This window comes from Colletotrichum costaricense (assembly GCF_030867565.1).
Source record: "Colletotrichum costaricense strain IMI 309622 chromosome Unknown Scaffold_3.1, whole genome shotgun sequence".
Taxonomy (NCBI): Eukaryota; Fungi; Ascomycota; class Sordariomycetes; order Glomerellales; family Glomerellaceae; genus Colletotrichum; species Colletotrichum costaricense.
In genome coordinates, this window is record NW_026848232.1 from 826,531 (window position 1) to 843,002 (window position 16,472).

Genomic DNA, 16,472 nt, shown 5'->3' on the forward strand with positions numbered 1-16,472 from the left:
AAGCGTGTGCCAGAGGGCACGAATCTCTGTTTCGTCTACCGACGGAAGTTGATCACAGCCAGCTGCGCATGATTAGAATCAGGTCGCACCATGAGGTTTTGAGATATGACTTACTCTGCTGTTAGCTCCATAGGCGAGCCGTTGTCCGTCGGCATCCCAGCACAGACAGTGCTCATCCTCGTCCTCCGGCTCCGAGCTCGCCTTGGGACTGAGCCATCCGGGATGTGGCGATCTGCTCCAGCTCGCCCTTGGCATCGTGTGCTGCTCGCCAACCTTCCAGATCAGAATGCGACCGGCCGTGGCTCCGGCGATGAAAGCGCCATCTGGTGTGAATGCAATCGATACAATGGGCGATTCCATGGTCAGAATAGACTTTGGTTTTCCAGGCTCAGGGTCCTTGGCGTTGGAGATGATAATGGCGCAATCGTCGCCTCCAGATGCGACCAATCGTTCGTCTTCCGGCACGACGGCATCATCCGGGAGAGGCTGCCACTGTACCGCCGTGATCGCCCCAGAGTGGGCCGTTATTGACCGGCGGTGACCATCTTCGTCCCAAAGCTACAAGGTTGAGTCAGCTGAACTTTCATGGCACAGGCGTTTCGGGACACTTACATCCAGGATGCCCTTGTCGCTCGCGGTAGCGGAAAGTTTTGATCGCCGGTCGTAGACAACCTGAGTAAATGTGTCGTCCTCTCGGCTCTCCAATTTCTTGTTCGGCACGATGGCCGTCTCCGTGCACTTTAGTGACAGCATGACATCTCCGCCGGTAAGGAGGAACTCTGTTTCGCTGGTCCACGCAGCATCCAGTGGCCAGCTGAGCAAGTCGTGATTCGGCAGGAAATAGGACAGTGTGTTGGACGTCAGGGAGTGATAGACAGTGACCAGAGCGCCGCCGGGTCCATTTGCGTTGCTGTTATCGGGCGCAATGGCGAGAAGGGCTGCATCGCTCGGGCTCCAACGGAGCTTGATCACGGGAGGGTCTGAGACGTCGAACTTGTCGACATGAGAACCGTCCTTTGCCCAGATGTGAACCGATGCCCTGTCGCCATGTTCGATGGCGATGGCAATGGCCGTTCCCCTACTATTCCAAGCAAGTTGACCTACTGTGGCTGTCTTGGGAGTCTCGTCGTCGATGAGACTATGAAACGGGCGATGTACACCATGCACGTGACCGTCGGGTTCGGGAGCTGGAGTGGGCGTCATTGTGCTTGAACGTGAGATGGTCCAAATTCGGGCTAGCGCATCGGTTCCAGCAGCCGCCAAGATTGATGGGTCCTTTGGGTTCCACTCGCAGCGCAACAGAATGGGTGCGTTTTCACCGTTGGCTGGCGAGGGCGAAGCTCCAGGGCCGCCTGCGCTTGCAGCAGTGGTAGTCAAAGTCGTCGGGGCGCCGCCGTCGCCAGCGTTGTTGGTGGCACCGGCGCTGGAGTTGCCGTCATCGGGCATTAATCGTAGAAATGTCGTCTCCGTGGCCAATTCCTCAACTTTGTCGACTTGCGTGCCCTGCTCGGGGCCATCTGTTCTCGGGGTGGGCGTCGGAGCTTGCTCGCCTTCGAGAGGCGACGGATAGGCATGGTTGTTGTCGCCATGGCTGTCTAGCTCCATGGGGTCCGTGGCCGCATCCGCCCCGTTCGTGCTCTCATACCCATTGCTCAGCCTGGGCCGCTTGCTGGGTGAGCCGCCATTCACCATGTGCTGCTGTTGTGGCCGGCTGTCAAATTGGCGTTTCCGAGTGTTTTCGACCTCCATCTCTGTGTCGTCCACCTCGCCATCTGCGTCCTCATCCTCCTCAATTTTTTGAGGCGGTTGAGCGATCAATGGCCCAAACAACCCCAGCTGCAGTGCTTCGGCCGCAGCCGCAGCATCTGAAGGCACCTGCACGCGCAGAGAAAACGTTAGTTTGCCAGCGTTCGCACATTTTCCACACACCCACCCGTCCGTCTCGCCGCCGACTCGGGGTGCACCGGTTGCTTATGACGCGGAAGGGAAGGGGGGAAGGACAGCCGAGTGGAGCACAATGCCTTACCAATTTCTTCGCATGCTCTCTCTCGAGGGCATGGTAGCAGAGGCCTTTGTTGATGACGGACACCAAAGCGTGGCTCTTGACGTGATTTGCGAAGTCAAAATGGCGATGAGGTTGCTGAATGTGCCATTCTTTCTGGAATTTGGCTGCGGTCTCTCGGTAGTCTGCAATCGTCAGAAAAGAAGCCCGTGGCCCACCACCAGCTGTCGCTGGCTGTACCCAGACGGTTGGTTGTCACGTACTGCCTTCCAAGAGATACCTGAGAGAGGAGAGTCAAAGTCAGCAGGTCAGCGATAGCATGAGGGCGCGAGGCCATCCGTCGAGAAGCGATTCATGAGAGGGCAAAGGCAGAGGGCGTGAGATGAGTGAGGTGCGATTGTGCGTGGAGGTGCGGCGGGCGGGAGTGGGTGAGACGCAAAAAGGGTGAACTCACCTCCAGACGAGAAAGTTGACTCTGTCCGAGTCGAGGTACTCCTTGGTGACCATGCCGCTCGGCGCCGCTGTGGGCGGCGTAATTGAAAGGGGGTTCTTTAAGAGATTTCGATGGGGGACTCGATGAGAGCCTTCGTGGGCGCGTTTTGCTGGCGTCGTCGGTCGAGGGGGAAGCGATTTTTTGCAGTCGTCGATTCAAGATGAGGAAAGATTGAAGATTGAGGAAGCCCGCAAGAGTGGATGAAATGGAAGGATGGGCGAATCTGAATCTGGCGGTACGTAGCCTACGTACCTTGTTTAGGCGAGACCAGGCGTGAGGCGTGGCGCTAGCGCCAGCAGCCCAGTTGGATTCAATGGCGGGCACTGACTGGACTAGCGACTAAGGTAGGGGACTGCCTATGACTGACCGGGGGTGCCAGCACTGCAGCAAAGAGGAGGATGGATGGAATGGATCGAGGACGAGGAAGAGGAGAGACACCTGGACAAGATTCAAGAGAAGGAGAGAGAGAAGGGGAGCGACCTGACTGGCCTGGCACTTTGCGACTGCGACTAAGGTACGGAGTACATCTTTGATCTGGGACTTGGGACTGGGGCATGACGGGATGAGCACGATACGCTTTTCCTCGCTCTCTGCGTCGCGGCTTCGCGGCGTTGCCTCCGCATTGCTTGCACTCACTGTCCCGTCTTTAGCTGCCACCTGCGCAGCATCATTTGACGGATGGAAGCCGAAATGCGCGTGGAACTGGCAGTGGCATACTGGCTACTACTACCCAAACGTACCATACACCACGGTAGAGTACGGATACCTACACTACCAAATCCATACCATAACTCACTAGCTGATGCACTCACCCCATAAACTTACCTGCCTACCGCCGTCCCGTCGATCACCAGCAGCTTTCTTTTCTCTGCTCAAGGTGCCGTACGGTTGCCCTCGACACTACCGCGACCACCAACGACCCGATGTATGCCTCCGTCCCCATCGGTGCAGCGGCACGACGATGCAGTTGCAGGCGGCGCACGCACACACACACACATTTGCACACACATACGCACACACACCTCTCGCAGTCGGATCAGGAGCAGCAGGGAACTCGCCAGATGGGGGTGGTAGGGGAGAAGGAAAGGAAGAAGGGAAAGGGACCAGCCTGAGGCCCCGGACCCTGGTCGAGGCTTTGCAAGTCCCAGGCAATGGAAAGACTGATGAACGCAAATGCCAGCATCAACCAAGACACACGAAATCTTTGGAGACTTTTCACACGTCTGGGCTTGCCATCAACTGGGACGGGAAGCTGGAGGAACAAGCATACATACCTTACTGCGTCCCTACCCACGAAAGGTACGTACCGTACTTGTCGGGCGGGTGTGGAGCCGGCTCCAAGGCCCCAAAGTGCATGATCCAAGGTACTTAACCTTCAGCGTACCTCTTGGACCGTTCCTCGAAATCACTAGCCAGTCAGCGATCCCATTGAGAAATCTGGGCCAGCCGCTAGGTACGACGACCACGACAATGACGAGACGGCAGGCAGTCTCTTTGACTTACCCCGTTGTTCACTAGGTATGTGTTCCCATGTTTCGGAGCGCGGTTCTCTCGACTAGAATTGAAGAACGAAAAACTTGCTGCAGTGCCGGGCAGAAGGAAACGACGACTCGAAGGGTACCTTCTTCCACCACTGAGATCAGGGGAGGTCCCAGAGAGAATTGTGTCTGGGGAGGGGGAGGCAGAAGGGGCGGGCAGCCTTCGAGAAAACGATAATTCTCTGCTAATCCCGTGGTCCCCCGTCCATCAATTTGTTGTTGTGGTCCATCGAACTTGGGGTTTGGTGTTTGGGGCTGCTACTCAAGACAGGGTTCCCGGGAGAGCCACATTTCGGGGCACTTTGAAGGTGGTCCTGACACCCCCAAGTCACAATGCCGCCCCTTGCGCTTTGTCCCAAGTACCGTCTCATACTCGCGCATACGTAAAAGTACATTTACCTCTCTATCTTATTTTTTGCCCTATTTCCCTGTCTCGTGCCTTGCCTTCCAGGCCTGGGGGCCCAGCCGGCTGTGCGTGCTTTTTTTTTTTCTCGATCTCGAGAGGTACAACTACGGAGTACGGAGTAACGGGAGTACATACATAATGCGTCGCTCGCTTCTCGCTAGGCTTCTCCATGCTGTTGTGCAATGTGAGCACCGGGGATGGATCCTCCTACCTGGCACACTCCCATCCAAAATAGCACCGGCACGACTGGGTATCAAAAGTGCGCGATTGCGCTCAATCTCTTGCTCAGTGTGTGTCGATCTCTAGTCGTCTAGCTGACTACGGGGCAAGCGAATTCTCTCCAAGGTGCACACGGATCGATGCCTAGGTACCGGCGTGCATATCGACGAGCGTTCATCGTGGCCGCACCAGAAGAAAAGAAGAAGAAGAAAAAAACCTCGATGGTTTCAGGGGTCCAGAACAAGCAAGGCACAGTGGATGCCGGGCTCTTCCTGACTGACAGACGTAGGGATACGGGCAGCTGGACCGTGACGGACAGAGGGCTGGAGACGTTGAACTTTCAAGGTGCTCCGTACTCCGTACCGACCATGACACAGGTACGGAGTACCTCGTGCGTATCCGTACGCAGGATGAATCTGTAGAGTCGAAAGATACATTGAAAAGTACAGACAGACACGGGAGAGCGATGCACGGATTGGCTAGAGCTTTTGTACATGTCGAGCCCATCATCAAGTCCCACCTTACGTAAGGCGGCTCCCCAGTTTCTTGGATGCAATGGGAAAACCCGAAAACCTCCAATGTCTTCAACCCAGCTGATCTGCTCGTGCAAACTCCTTGACTCTGCCGTCCGTCATATCTGCCCATTGCGGGCGCCGCCGCACGTTCGCTTCTAGCGCATCTGCGCCAATCGAATGCAGTTTTTGTATCACCACTGCCAGTGACCAGTGACCTGCCTCCGTGCTCCGGCATCTCCCATCCCTCCTCCCCCCTTTCGAGTGACTTGATCCCGCTACGGATACCCATCTCCACCTCACCGGTCGGAGATCAGAAGAGACACGCAGGCGGGAGGCCCAGAAACATTCCCAGTCTTGTGAACCTGGTGGCTGTCTCTGGCCCCCAGCATTGTTCCACGACCCAAGGTGCACAACTAAAGCAGGGCCAGACACGCGCGGAAGCACGCCGCAGAAACAGACTTGCCAGGCGTGCCAGGCTAAGGAGGGAAGATGAGACGAGCAACGGGACGAGTTCCCAGCAGCGCCAGACTATGCTTGTCTGGTGCACTGGGACCACTGGTGCTTGTGTGTGTTCTGACGTCTCCGCCCAACCGTCGTCTGTCTTGATTGCGGCACGGCTTAGCTTGTATGCACAAATCGATACGTACATGGCTTTCTTTCTCTCTTTTTGCCCCATACGGCCACCGCCCTGGAGGCTAATGCCGAGAGAGGGCCGCGCCTCTTGGGGCTGCAGCCCGCGCAGATGGGCAGCGGTTTGTCGTCTGTTTCCAATTCTTACCCGTCATGTACGTACCGCCAAACCTTGAATGAGCAAGGCAAGGTACGGTGCCGAGTGGGGGATACTAATCATTACACCAGCTGGGGGGAACGCTCGTGGTCGGAGTCGGACGAGACAGCCGGAACAAGCCTCTCTTGTCTTGAGGATTGTGGCCGCGCTTTGTTGTGTCAACGACGTATGTTTGACGACGAAATGCCACTGTCGTCGTCGATTCAAGCGTTCGTTGCCTTTCTCGGTACTCCTCGCATCCTGCGTTCTCTCCCCTCTACCAAGCTCTCGTCTGTCTGCCCGGAAAGGTCATCTCTTGTGTGTACGTGGCATTGCCCATCAAGGGGCCTTCCTGGCGGGAACCGCTGGTTGCGAGGCGCCATGGGTGGGTGTGGACAAGGATGTGATGGCTGCATGGCCTTCGATCTTTAATAGCTCCGGGGACTTCTTCAGGCCCCCCTGCCACCGCCTGTCTGTGAGCACTCACTGCTGGCCAGTCACACCGGCACATCAGGCCAAGCCGAATGGGACCTCGTTTTGTGGACAAACCCCATCCCGTCAACGTTGGCCGACGTTTTGTTGTTCGGAAACACCCCTGGGAATGGCAGCACGCTCTCACAGAGATCACCCTAGCACCCTGGCACAGACTCAAACGATGCCCATTCGTAGTGTATCCGTACTGGTGCTTGTGCTGTTTATTACCCGTTGCCATTTGCTGGGTGTTCGGATTTCCTGCTTCAATGGCGACATGTGTCGCAGCGCAATACCGCCGCAGCGTCTGGGGTAACAGGTATCGAGATGACGAGGGAAGGGGCTTGTCGGGCTTGAGCCGCTAACTGCGGACTGGGTATCGGGAAAGCTGGCATTCGTTGTAACGATGACAAGCGATCGTCTCGTTGCGAGTTGGGTGGCGACCAGTACTTCAGATTGACAGTTGTATCCTTCTCTGACATTCAGTAATGCCACTGCGAACGCAACGGCGTCTCTCCCCTAGCGGACGAGGTCGGCCTAGTCAAGTAAACGAGCGATCTGGCACCTTTTCTTGGTGGTCCTAGGGCAGCCCGTCCGAGGTTTGCGGTACCGTCCGAAGGCGTCCAGGGGCCTCTTCTCGAGTCAGTCTTGGCCGCCTGGGCACTGTGGCGCTCTCACCAACGTGAGCCACAGCTTGCGCTGGGAAAAGGCAATCTCATCCGTCACAGCATTCCCCCAAGGGAATCGTTGAAATGGCCTTTGGTCATGGCTGTACCGAAGACAATAAACAACAACAAGGCTTTTTCCTGCCGAGAGGCTGGACGGGACGGTGGCACCTGTGGGAGAGGGCGGACAACGGCTTCTGACTGGCACGGCCGGGCTGAGCTGGCGTTCAACCGAACCAAGTGCCCTTGGAAGCCCTGCAGGGATGGAACCACGAGATCTCCCCGTTTCGACCGCATCGAGGACTCGTCGTACCCACCAGTGGAACACTCCCACGCCCCCCTCTCAGCCCGTTCATCGCCTTGCAGATGAAAAAACTCGGGGCCCTGTTTGTGCTGCTGCTTGTGCGCCGCACCTTGCCTCTTATGTGTTGTACTCCATCTGTTGATCCGCCGCAAGTCGAAATTTATCGCAGGATTCCTACTGCTGTAGGACAATCCCAGACGTTGATATTGGCAGTCAGAGACACATCGTTGAGAGAACTTGAGGCACGAGAGGGAGTCTCGAGGGAACGTGGTTCTCAGGTACGTACCGCAACCGGGGAGAGAAGCTGCCCGTGTCAATTTTGCTGGGAACCCGCCAAAATGGACCACGGGATCCAATCAGTCCCGTCTGCAAGGACCGTGCGCCAAGCTTCCAGCTCTTCCCCCTGTCGGGACTAGCTCACCTCTAATGTCGGTATGACTATTAATCCGTTCAAGGGACCCACTGAAACGACCCCGGGACGCCTTACCAGTCACGTCCAAGTGTCCCCTTGTGTGAGGCTCCAGGAACCAGATATCTGAAGGGCAAAAAAAGCGAGCTTGCCCAACTCACGATCCCAACCTGGATGAGCTGTTGACGACCTCCTCCTCGAACGGAAGCTGTCCAAGATGCCGCCCCGAATCAACATCCCGCCGGTCACCCGGGTCCTGCTGGCTGTCCTCGTCGTGCAGTCGTTTCTGAGCGCGGCGATCCGCTATCGTCAATGGAGCGCGACATCCGAGATCGTGATACCGTACCTGACGCTCATCCCTCAGCTCTCCCTTATTTATCCGTGGACGTTTTTGACCTCAACATTGGTCGAGAACAACATCTTCACTCTCGGAATTGCCGGCGTCACCATTTACCAAGGCGGTAGATACCTCGAGAGAGCTTGGTCTTCAGCGGAGCTGGCCAAGTTTGTCGCCGTCACGGCGCTGATTCCCAATGTCCTGACCTTTGCGCTCATGATCATCTTCTTCACCCTGACAAGGAACGAGCGTTGGACGTAAGTGAATCTTCGCCTTATGTGTCTGCGGCTAGCAATACTAACGAAGCTCTTGACAGACTGACCGTTATTGGCGGCACGATCCCGATGCAGATCTCTTTCCTCGTCGCATTTAGCCAGCTCGTCCCGGCGCACACCGTTACTCTGTTCCGCGGCATCCTCTCCCTTCGAGTTCCGCGATTCCCTCTATTATATCTCGGCATCGTCTTTATTCTGTCTCTGACGCCGCTTTTGACGGCGGCCTCTTTCTCCCTTGCTCTGAGCGGCCTGCTAACGAGCTGGACATACCTCCGCTTCTACAAGACCGTCTTCCCCGACCTCGACTCTTCTCAGCCGACTTCCCTCCGCGGAGACGCCAGCGAGACGTTTGCATTTGCCGAGTTCTTCCCGGCGCCGGTGAAGCCCTTCGTTGCCACCCTTTCAAACCAGATCTTTGAGGTGCTGGTGGCGATGCGGATATGCAGCCCCTTCTCCCCGGACAACGTCCCGTCCGGACGAGGCAACAACTTCATACAGAGAGGCGCACCTGGTGGTGCGAGAGCCGAGGCGGAGCGGAGACGAGCGCTGGCACTGAAGACGTTGGATCAGAGGCTCCACGCCGCCACCGCGGGCACACCGGCACGATCTTCGTCACAACCTCCGGCGCAGCAGCCCACGGGTCCGACGGTACAGACGCAGCCGCAGCCCAACACGCAGACGGCTATGACTACGCAGCCTACTGCGATGCTGGGGGAGACCAACTACCACCCCGAGCAGGAGTCGAGCGATAAATCCGCATCGTGAGAGGGAGAGAAGGGGGAGAGGCACACACACTTCGCTTCGACTAGAAAATCGGTTTACTTTCCTTTCTTTCTGGCCAGGTCTTGAGCCGATTTTGGACGATTGGACTAAACGGCGACGGCGCCGTTTCATGGCTGCGGCCAACTGTGTACTCTTATGTGTTGATCCTGGGGGAAACTTTTTTCTAATTCGGGTATTTTCTTCCTTTTGTTTGGCATCGGCGTCTAAAGACGGATACCTTGAGTGCGCGCGTGTGCGTGTGTAAAGCGGTATGAGCGGCGATCCAGGATTATGACAGCGACGGCCTGGGCCTATGTAGTGGTCTAGAGCTTCTAACCTACTCCACCCCAATGGGCGTAAATTCGGAATGATGTATGTTATAGACTTACAAAGCCTTCGCTTTTCGTTCTGTCATCAGAGTGCTTAAAATCAGATGCATGTCCGCGCGCACTTCACGAAGATGATTTTCCCACGTGCTGCGTCATGATGGCCAACGACGTGCTCCACCAGCAGATACCACCCGAAACAAGATCTCCAATGGTGGGAAGGGGCGTCATCCACTAGGATCCGATTCTTCGGCGCCGAAGGACCGAAGAGAGGGCGTTTAGAGCAAGGTAAGGTATGGAGTGAAAGGACGGGGACCTCGTGTGAGATGGGTAGGTATTTACCCTCGGACCTAAAAGTAGTTGGAGTCATGGTGGCCGTCCCCGTTCCGTATGCACCCTCGGACAGTGTTCGTTTGCGTACCTTGTATTAGTCCCAACTCCGGGGTGCTTTTCTCTTTTGGAATGTTTCCTTGACGGGACTCCTCGATTTGCCGTCTTCTTTTGAAATCTCATTCGTTCTCTTGGTCCTCGGACCGGTATTCGGTAGTGGTTTCTCTCACCGAGTGTTCACTTCAGTCCCCCATCCCTTTCCTTTTTTTTTTTCTTTTTTTTTCTTTGGCGTCTTTGCGACTGACACGCGCGATCACCGGTCCGTGAGCGTACGGGGGCCATTCGTGCCGGGGCGCGGACGGAACCCGCCATCCACCACCCACGGGCCCACCCCATGCCAAGGTACTAAGAAACGGCCTTTACTCCGTACAAACCAAGGTAAAGCATCCGTACCTGTGGTAATTTACAAGGTGTTCAAGGAAAAGCAATACAGCAAAGGGGAAACTTTGTGCGCGTGAATATTGTGCGAGGCTTGTATAAGACTACGGAAAATTCTGAACCACGTTCCGGTTCCTGCTTGCTTGACATGTTGGCGGCCAGGACGCTTAGGAGTGAGGAGGAGGTTGTGTGTGTCCCTTGGTTCTGAGGTCTGATGATCTCGGGCTGTCCGATCTTTTTCCTCCTCGCATGTCGCCGTGATGTATACCCACCCACGTGTAGAGGGTGATCAGCATGTTGTCGAGAGCTTCAGCATCGATGATGAATGACCATGAACAATATATTGCTTTCCATAGTGACATCTCCGCCAAACTAGCACCAAAGCTACCACTCGGGGAGTTGTGCACCTTACGACAAAAATCTCGATCTAGCTCAAGAAAACATACAAACTACTTTTCGGATAATCGGTCTTGTCAAAAAAATAAATATTTTGCCTTTATACCACCGCGCCCTGAAACCTTTCCGTCTCTCCTCATCTCGAGTCGTCAGCGGGCATTTTGGGGGGGGGGGATCAGGTGAGGTGGGTGTTTGGGGGCGGGAAGAGGTCTCTGCGGGCGTGCGATACCCGAACATGGGATATTATTACGGGCGCGACAGGCGAGCTGTCTTTTTCTTTGACATTCAAAGCCTTGACTTATCTCCTTCGAGATACATAACTTGCTGTTGATCAAGAGAGACCATCTTTCCATCTTTCTTCGGTGGAGTTTTCTCCGAGTGCCTTACGGAATATAGGTAGTCCGACAACGACTCCACACATCCCGTGGTGAATCGAGCCGGCGCTTGTGCTTTGAGCCTCCCTCCACGGGGGCATACCATGGGCTGTGGTATAATGTGGAGATCAAGCAACGCAAAGGCAAAAGGCCGAGAGCCCCCTTGCTCAAAAGCGCGCTGTCGAATGCCTACCTGTACAGCCCGTAGTGGAATGAAGGAAACCCCCGAGGAAAGAACGCGGTCTTGGATTTCCCGTGAGGAACTGTCGGGATTTCCTTTAATGAAACCACATTCCGCCACTATCTCTTCCGTCCAACACCGCGCGTTCCTGCGGACTTTCTATAGTACCAGTAGTGATTTAGAGTTGCGGGACACAAGAACCGAGGAATGTGAGAACCGTCGATCTCCGGTACCTACCTGCACACCATGCACGTCAAATGATAAGTGGCAAGCTGTTCTGTATCCGTAAGGAAAACCATGCCTAGATCAAAATAGATACATGTCTCCCTCCCAAGGACGCCATTGATACTCATGCAACCATAAGGGACTTCACAAGTCCGTCGGGAGAAAAATAGCATTAGCGGAGCCTTATACCTTTCGTGTTGGGTTGTTCTTGGGCGTTCTAGTCGTTTGAAAGTGTTTGGATCGAACGCGCGCACGGATTTCCCGGTCCGAGGTCAAAACGAGACGAGTCCGAGATGGGAGGAAAAGGTGAGCGGAAGTACTCCGTATAGAGGAGAAGAGAATGAAGAAGAAGAAAAACGCATCATCGATAAGATCTCCGAGTAAGTAAGATAGCGAGTGTCATGTTTCAGAAATGAGGGAGAAGGAGGAGGAGGCCTAAAACAAGCAAGGCAAATCCATCGTCCCTTTTTCTGAACTTCAACCCAATAAATCCAAACCGTTCTCGCACTTTTCTCAGGACGCGTCTCATCTTGTCTTTTTCGAAGCTTCTATCTACAGTTGATGGATGGGGCGCCTGACTTTGCGAGCTTGTCGTTTGGGTACCTAACCGTAGCAAGAGGGCAGCATGGCGAGCGAGCCTGAAAAAGTCTGCTTGTCCTCGTAGTGTGGCATCGTAATGCATTGTATACCAGACGGTTAATGCATCGGGGATTGAGAACTTAAGATTGACGGGGACCTTCTGTCGGGCGTGACGGACATGGATGGATGTCGAGCCGCGACGTCCGGTGAGCAGCGAGAACAGAGACAAGGAGCAAAAGGTTGAGAGACCTCTAGACATGACACATGAACCTCGAGGCAGGTCGCCTGTGCATGACACAACCGCGGGAGAGACGGGGAATCGGGGTCCTGGTCAAGGAATCCTTGATCGTCCGGTCTCTTCCTTGCTCCCTTCTCTTATGGTTCCTGCAATCCCAACGTCTTACGTCTCTTCTCTGTAATGGAAAGCGAACCGATGTGTGCGTGCGTTTGATCAATGCATGGCAAAGGTGGATGGTATGCACAGAGGCTTCATCACCACCATCAGCAGCACCCAAAGGCTCTATCTTACGTAGGCCTAGGGGTTGGTTCTCCGCGAGTCACTACCGCTTTCTTGGCGGTGACTGGACGGAATAAACGAGCCCGAAGATTGCCATCTGCGAGAACGACGATGGAGCAAATTCGTCTTGGCAGGGCCAGCTCAGGCATCTGGTTCGAGAATCTGATGCAATGTCAAAATGCCCAACAGCGCTGCCCAATGACTTCCATAACATTTCGGTATACGACACTTCTATGATGGACTCGGTGATGTTAGGAAAAGGGAATTCGGACGCGTCAAAACCGCCTAGACACTGGGCGCCTGTAATCCCGGGGCAATAGTCTGGAACGGCTAGTAGTTGACGACAACGGCATGCGCCGATCTAAGGGTACGTATTTTAGCGCATGCCTTAGGTAGGCGAGGGTGGGGAAGGCTTGCCGTGGTGCTTGCTTTGTTTGCCTCGAGGGGTTGAGGCCAAGGGGCAGCAAAGAAGGAAAATTAGAAAAAAGGTTTCTGCCGATGTAGCGTTAGCTGACCGGACCAATCACGGCGAAAAATGTGACGATGCTGGGGTTTCCCTCACGCATTTGGGGCGCCGAGGGGGGGGATGACGAGGAGAGGATTTGAGGTCCCCACTTTTAGCGAGCCTTATTCAGCAGGTGCTTTTTGGCATTTGTGGTGTTTGGGGTTCTGGGCCGATGATTCGGCGATAGGCTGGTGGGTTCGAGGCTGGTAGACTCAGTGTGGAGGTGAGCTGAGCCGCAGCCGCCCGAGTGATCCAGAGCGACGACGAGTTCAACCCGAGTTTATTCGTGGAATGAGGCCGCAAAAGTAAGCCTAGCACTGGTTAGAGACGTCGACATGTCCTGTCCCCGACAAGGGCAAATCGAATAAACGCGCCGTTCGACCACAAATAGCTTGGCTCGGCCTACGGCTTGGCTTCTGAGGCCTGGTGGAAACTCTTCACCACTGGAGGCTAGGACTTGGCATTGGCTGAGTCGGCTTCCCCGTGGCGCGTGCAGACCTGGATGCCTGTGGCTCGTGTGGTGGGTTTGCAACCTTGCTTTGGAGGTGTGGCATCCCGTTCGGAGAAGTCTGTCTGGGCCGCCGGCTGGCTTGGGCTGGGCTGCATCATTTGTCTCAGCTTTTAATTGATTCCCATGTTCCACAACCCTCACAGGAATGTGTGCCCGCGTAGCCGTGGGTGGCACCCCCCGCTGAAAGTCATCGGCAAGTAAAAGTAGGTATGAGCAGAGGCACTCAATTGAGCCTCCCGCAGTGCTGCTGCTGCTGAGGCGGCGTCGAGTGCATTTGGCAAATTGCCCTGCATTGGCGATGACTCTCGCATTTCTTTGGACCTGTGGACTATGACTATGTTGCCAATGCACGAACATCGTGGCATCGTGATATCGTGGTATTGGTGTCGTGTCGTGGATTGATGCTGTAGTAGGACGCGGGATGCGGGTGTTTGAGATGCCCGCGCTTTGCGCCCAGCGATTCGATCTGCGGTCACCCTAGCCACACCATATTCCATACAGAAAAGCTGCTAGGATGGTAACAAGACGAGTCAACAATATGAGTCTTGAACAGGGCGATGGAGACGAGGTCTGGCCATCGCGTCAGACACGTATCTGTGTACAGATTTTCGCAGTGTGTCGTGACCGGGAAGACCAAACCAGTCTGACCATAGCGAGAGATGGGACGGTTTGCGGGGCCCTGACTGTCGGGTATAGGCTCGTCATTTTGGAGACAAGCTCACGTGAAGTGGTTGCCGACACGACCGAGTCCCAGACTTAGTGCAGACCCAGACCCAGTCTCCGCCGTTTACCTTCACCGCATGATGGGTCCTGAGAAGCGTTGCGACTTACGTACAGGATGGGGGGAGCCTCAGGGAGGAGGACCATCGTCGTCGGAGTGCGGCACCAGCCAAGCCATTCCTTGAACGTTGTATGTTTGGGCCGTGTGCCGCGCCGGTTGTATTTGGACTGCGTGACTGCGTGACCGCGTCTAGAAGGGAAAATAGAAAGGAGACAAGGCACTGGGCTGGGGGTTCCCGAGCGACGCAGCGCGTAACCTTAGAAGTTAGGGCAAAGGTTGAATATGCAAGCTCGTCAGCGCCAGCGGCCAGGGCAGGGTAGGCTGGAGAATTTGCTCGATCTTATTATCCGCTTGAGCAGTGGCAGTACGGAGTAAAAGGAGAGGGAACCTAACTTGCTGGCTGACGTGCGCAAGAAGATACGTACCACTCAACCGTTTCTTGTGCGTGCTTGTTCATTTCCAGCCCAGCGAGAGAGGGAAAAAAGGGGGGCCGAAGGGTTCGAGACGGGCGGACGGTATCCATACGGGTCCAGAGGGACGAGCACAGAGCAGAGATCATCTACGGGAGTACATTCGTACATAGTAAGGGAAAAGCAGAAAATACCCGGGCTACCGGGGGTGTGAGGCTTGTACGAATTGGGAAGAGTGAGAGAAGAATGGAGGACAGAAGAAACATGGATGGGCCCAGCGGCCGTGTGCCGTGCCACTCGACCCCGAAAAAGGCTCTGCGGCCCACAGACTTTGCCAGTACGTACCTGTAGCACACCGTGGCTAACGCCAAGGAGTCAGATCAGTCTCCCCGGCGGTACGTCAGGTTCGACAGGTTGGGCGGGAGGCACCAGATATGCACGTAGCCTCAATACGTACTGTATCTCCTGCCGCCGCAGAGCACCTACCTTACCTCACGACTCTTCCTCGCTGTTTCTCCATCTGTGGCCTTCGCCTGTGTAAGGTGAGGTACCTTCCGGTGAGCCAATCTATCGAGGCAGATAGATTGCGATGAACAAAACACCTCGAGACCTGTGCCCACTCTCTCTCCCCGACTTTTATCTTGCCACGACTCATTGTATGCGTGACTTCTTAACCACAAGCACCAATATAATTGCACGGGACGGACTTTGGCAGCCCGCCCCCCGGCACCTTATCCAGAGCTTATCCATCCTCATAATCACGCATTTCCATCGTACGGAGTACCTTGCTATATCCTTCCCAGCCTTATTAGCCGCAAGGTTCCTAAACCTCGCGAACTAGGTCTTCGTAGAGAGCACCTACCTTTTTCTCTCGCCCACCTCAGCACCAGACCACCGCCCTTCTCCCAGTTCAATTCTCACGTCGCCTCGGTACCTCTCCCACCGTGATACCGTCACCATCTCTTCCACACCACACACTCCCGCACGCGCGCACATACACACACACACACACACACACACACACACACACACACACACACACACACACACACACACACACACACACACACACACACACACACACACACACACACATCCGACGCACACACGCACACGCACATCGGCACAGCGTGTACGCCCACACATTACAGTGTCTATCTTCCCCATCCCTTGCGCTTGACGCCGCTGTCAGTCGGGTACCCTCGCACTGCTCCAAACGGCCTGCATATGCGAGAGATGGCTGCATCCTTCCTCCGCCTACCTTGCACGTACATATTGCGGTACAGCCTGGCTACGCACACAATCTCTCTCTCTCTCTCTCTGCCTGGTCCAAGCCAAGGGTTGGGGGAACGGCAGGCAACCCCATCCACACCCCCCTGTTACGGGCATAGAGACAGACGCAGACGCCCCCCTTCACTTGGTTGCTGTCGCAATTCGACTCTCACACCTTGACCCCTGACGGAACCCCCCTCCTCTCCTCTCCTCTCCGAGGACACCTCAGGTAAGCCTCCGGCCTTCCCTCCCCACTCTGCCTAATCTAGCCATGATCCCCCTCCAGCCTGGCGACGATGGCGGCGGCGGCGACCGGATCCCATCGAGCTATTTGCAGGTCCCAAGCAGAGCCCACAGGTGCACCCGCGTCATGTGTGTATCCTGTATCTGCGGCTTGGTCCACACGCGCACGAGAGCACTACACTACTGCGTACACAATAGCGTACGACTACCTACGGATACGTC

The 16,472-nt window shown here is 55.5% G+C and overlaps 7 protein-coding genes across 7 annotated transcripts; 3 read left to right on the forward strand and 4 right to left on the reverse strand.

The window, feature by feature from the left end:
* Positions 1–35: 35 nt before the first annotated feature.
* On the reverse strand, positions 36–3,166 carry CCOS01_03092 (LisH protein; the record flags this gene model as incomplete). Its single annotated transcript, XM_060451278.1, has 9 exons — positions 36–62; positions 115–558; positions 613–1,875; positions 2,027–2,187; positions 2,266–2,282; positions 2,457–2,551; positions 2,748–2,834; positions 3,021–3,042; positions 3,132–3,166. The coding sequence occupies 9 exons, from the start codon at positions 3,164–3,166 to the stop codon at positions 36–38; spliced, it is 2,151 nt and encodes a 716-aa protein (XP_060317543.1).
* Positions 3,167–4,832: 1,666 nt separating this feature from the next.
* On the reverse strand, positions 4,833–5,462 carry CCOS01_03093 (uncharacterized protein; the record flags this gene model as incomplete). Its single annotated transcript, XM_060451279.1, has 1 exon — positions 4,833–5,462. The coding sequence occupies one exon, from the start codon at positions 5,460–5,462 to the stop codon at positions 4,833–4,835; it is 630 nt and encodes a 209-aa protein (XP_060317544.1).
* A 754-nt stretch (positions 5,463–6,216) lies between these two features.
* On the reverse strand, positions 6,217–6,651 carry CCOS01_03094 (uncharacterized protein; the record flags this gene model as incomplete). Its single annotated transcript, XM_060451280.1, has 1 exon — positions 6,217–6,651. One exon carries the CDS (start codon positions 6,649–6,651, stop codon positions 6,217–6,219), a length of 435 nt encoding a protein of 144 aa, XP_060317545.1.
* Positions 6,652–8,005: 1,354 nt separating this feature from the next.
* On the forward strand, positions 8,006–9,165 carry CCOS01_03095 (eukaryotic integral membrane protein; the record flags this gene model as incomplete). Its single annotated transcript, XM_060451281.1, has 2 exons — positions 8,006–8,382; positions 8,442–9,165. The coding sequence occupies 2 exons, from the start codon at positions 8,006–8,008 to the stop codon at positions 9,163–9,165; spliced, it is 1,101 nt and encodes a 366-aa protein (XP_060317546.1).
* Positions 9,166–10,006: 841 nt separating this feature from the next.
* On the forward strand, positions 10,007–10,336 carry CCOS01_03096 (uncharacterized protein; the record flags this gene model as incomplete). The annotated part of the gene is made up of 1 exon (XM_060451282.1): positions 10,007–10,336. A coding segment is annotated over one exon (330 nt), but the record flags the coding sequence as incomplete, so codon positions are not given.
* Positions 10,337–11,838: 1,502 nt separating this feature from the next.
* Positions 11,839–12,270, reverse strand: CCOS01_03097 (uncharacterized protein; the record flags this gene model as incomplete). Its single annotated transcript, XM_060451283.1, has 1 exon — positions 11,839–12,270. One exon carries the CDS (start codon positions 12,268–12,270, stop codon positions 11,839–11,841), a length of 432 nt encoding a protein of 143 aa, XP_060317548.1.
* A 3,328-nt stretch (positions 12,271–15,598) lies between these two features.
* CCOS01_03098 (uncharacterized protein) lies at positions 15,599–16,126 on the forward strand (the record flags this gene model as incomplete). Its single annotated transcript, XM_060451284.1, has 2 exons — positions 15,599–15,829; positions 15,887–16,126. Coding segments are annotated over 2 exons (471 nt in total), but the record flags the coding sequence as incomplete, so codon positions are not given.
* Positions 16,127–16,472: the final 346 nt, after the last annotated feature.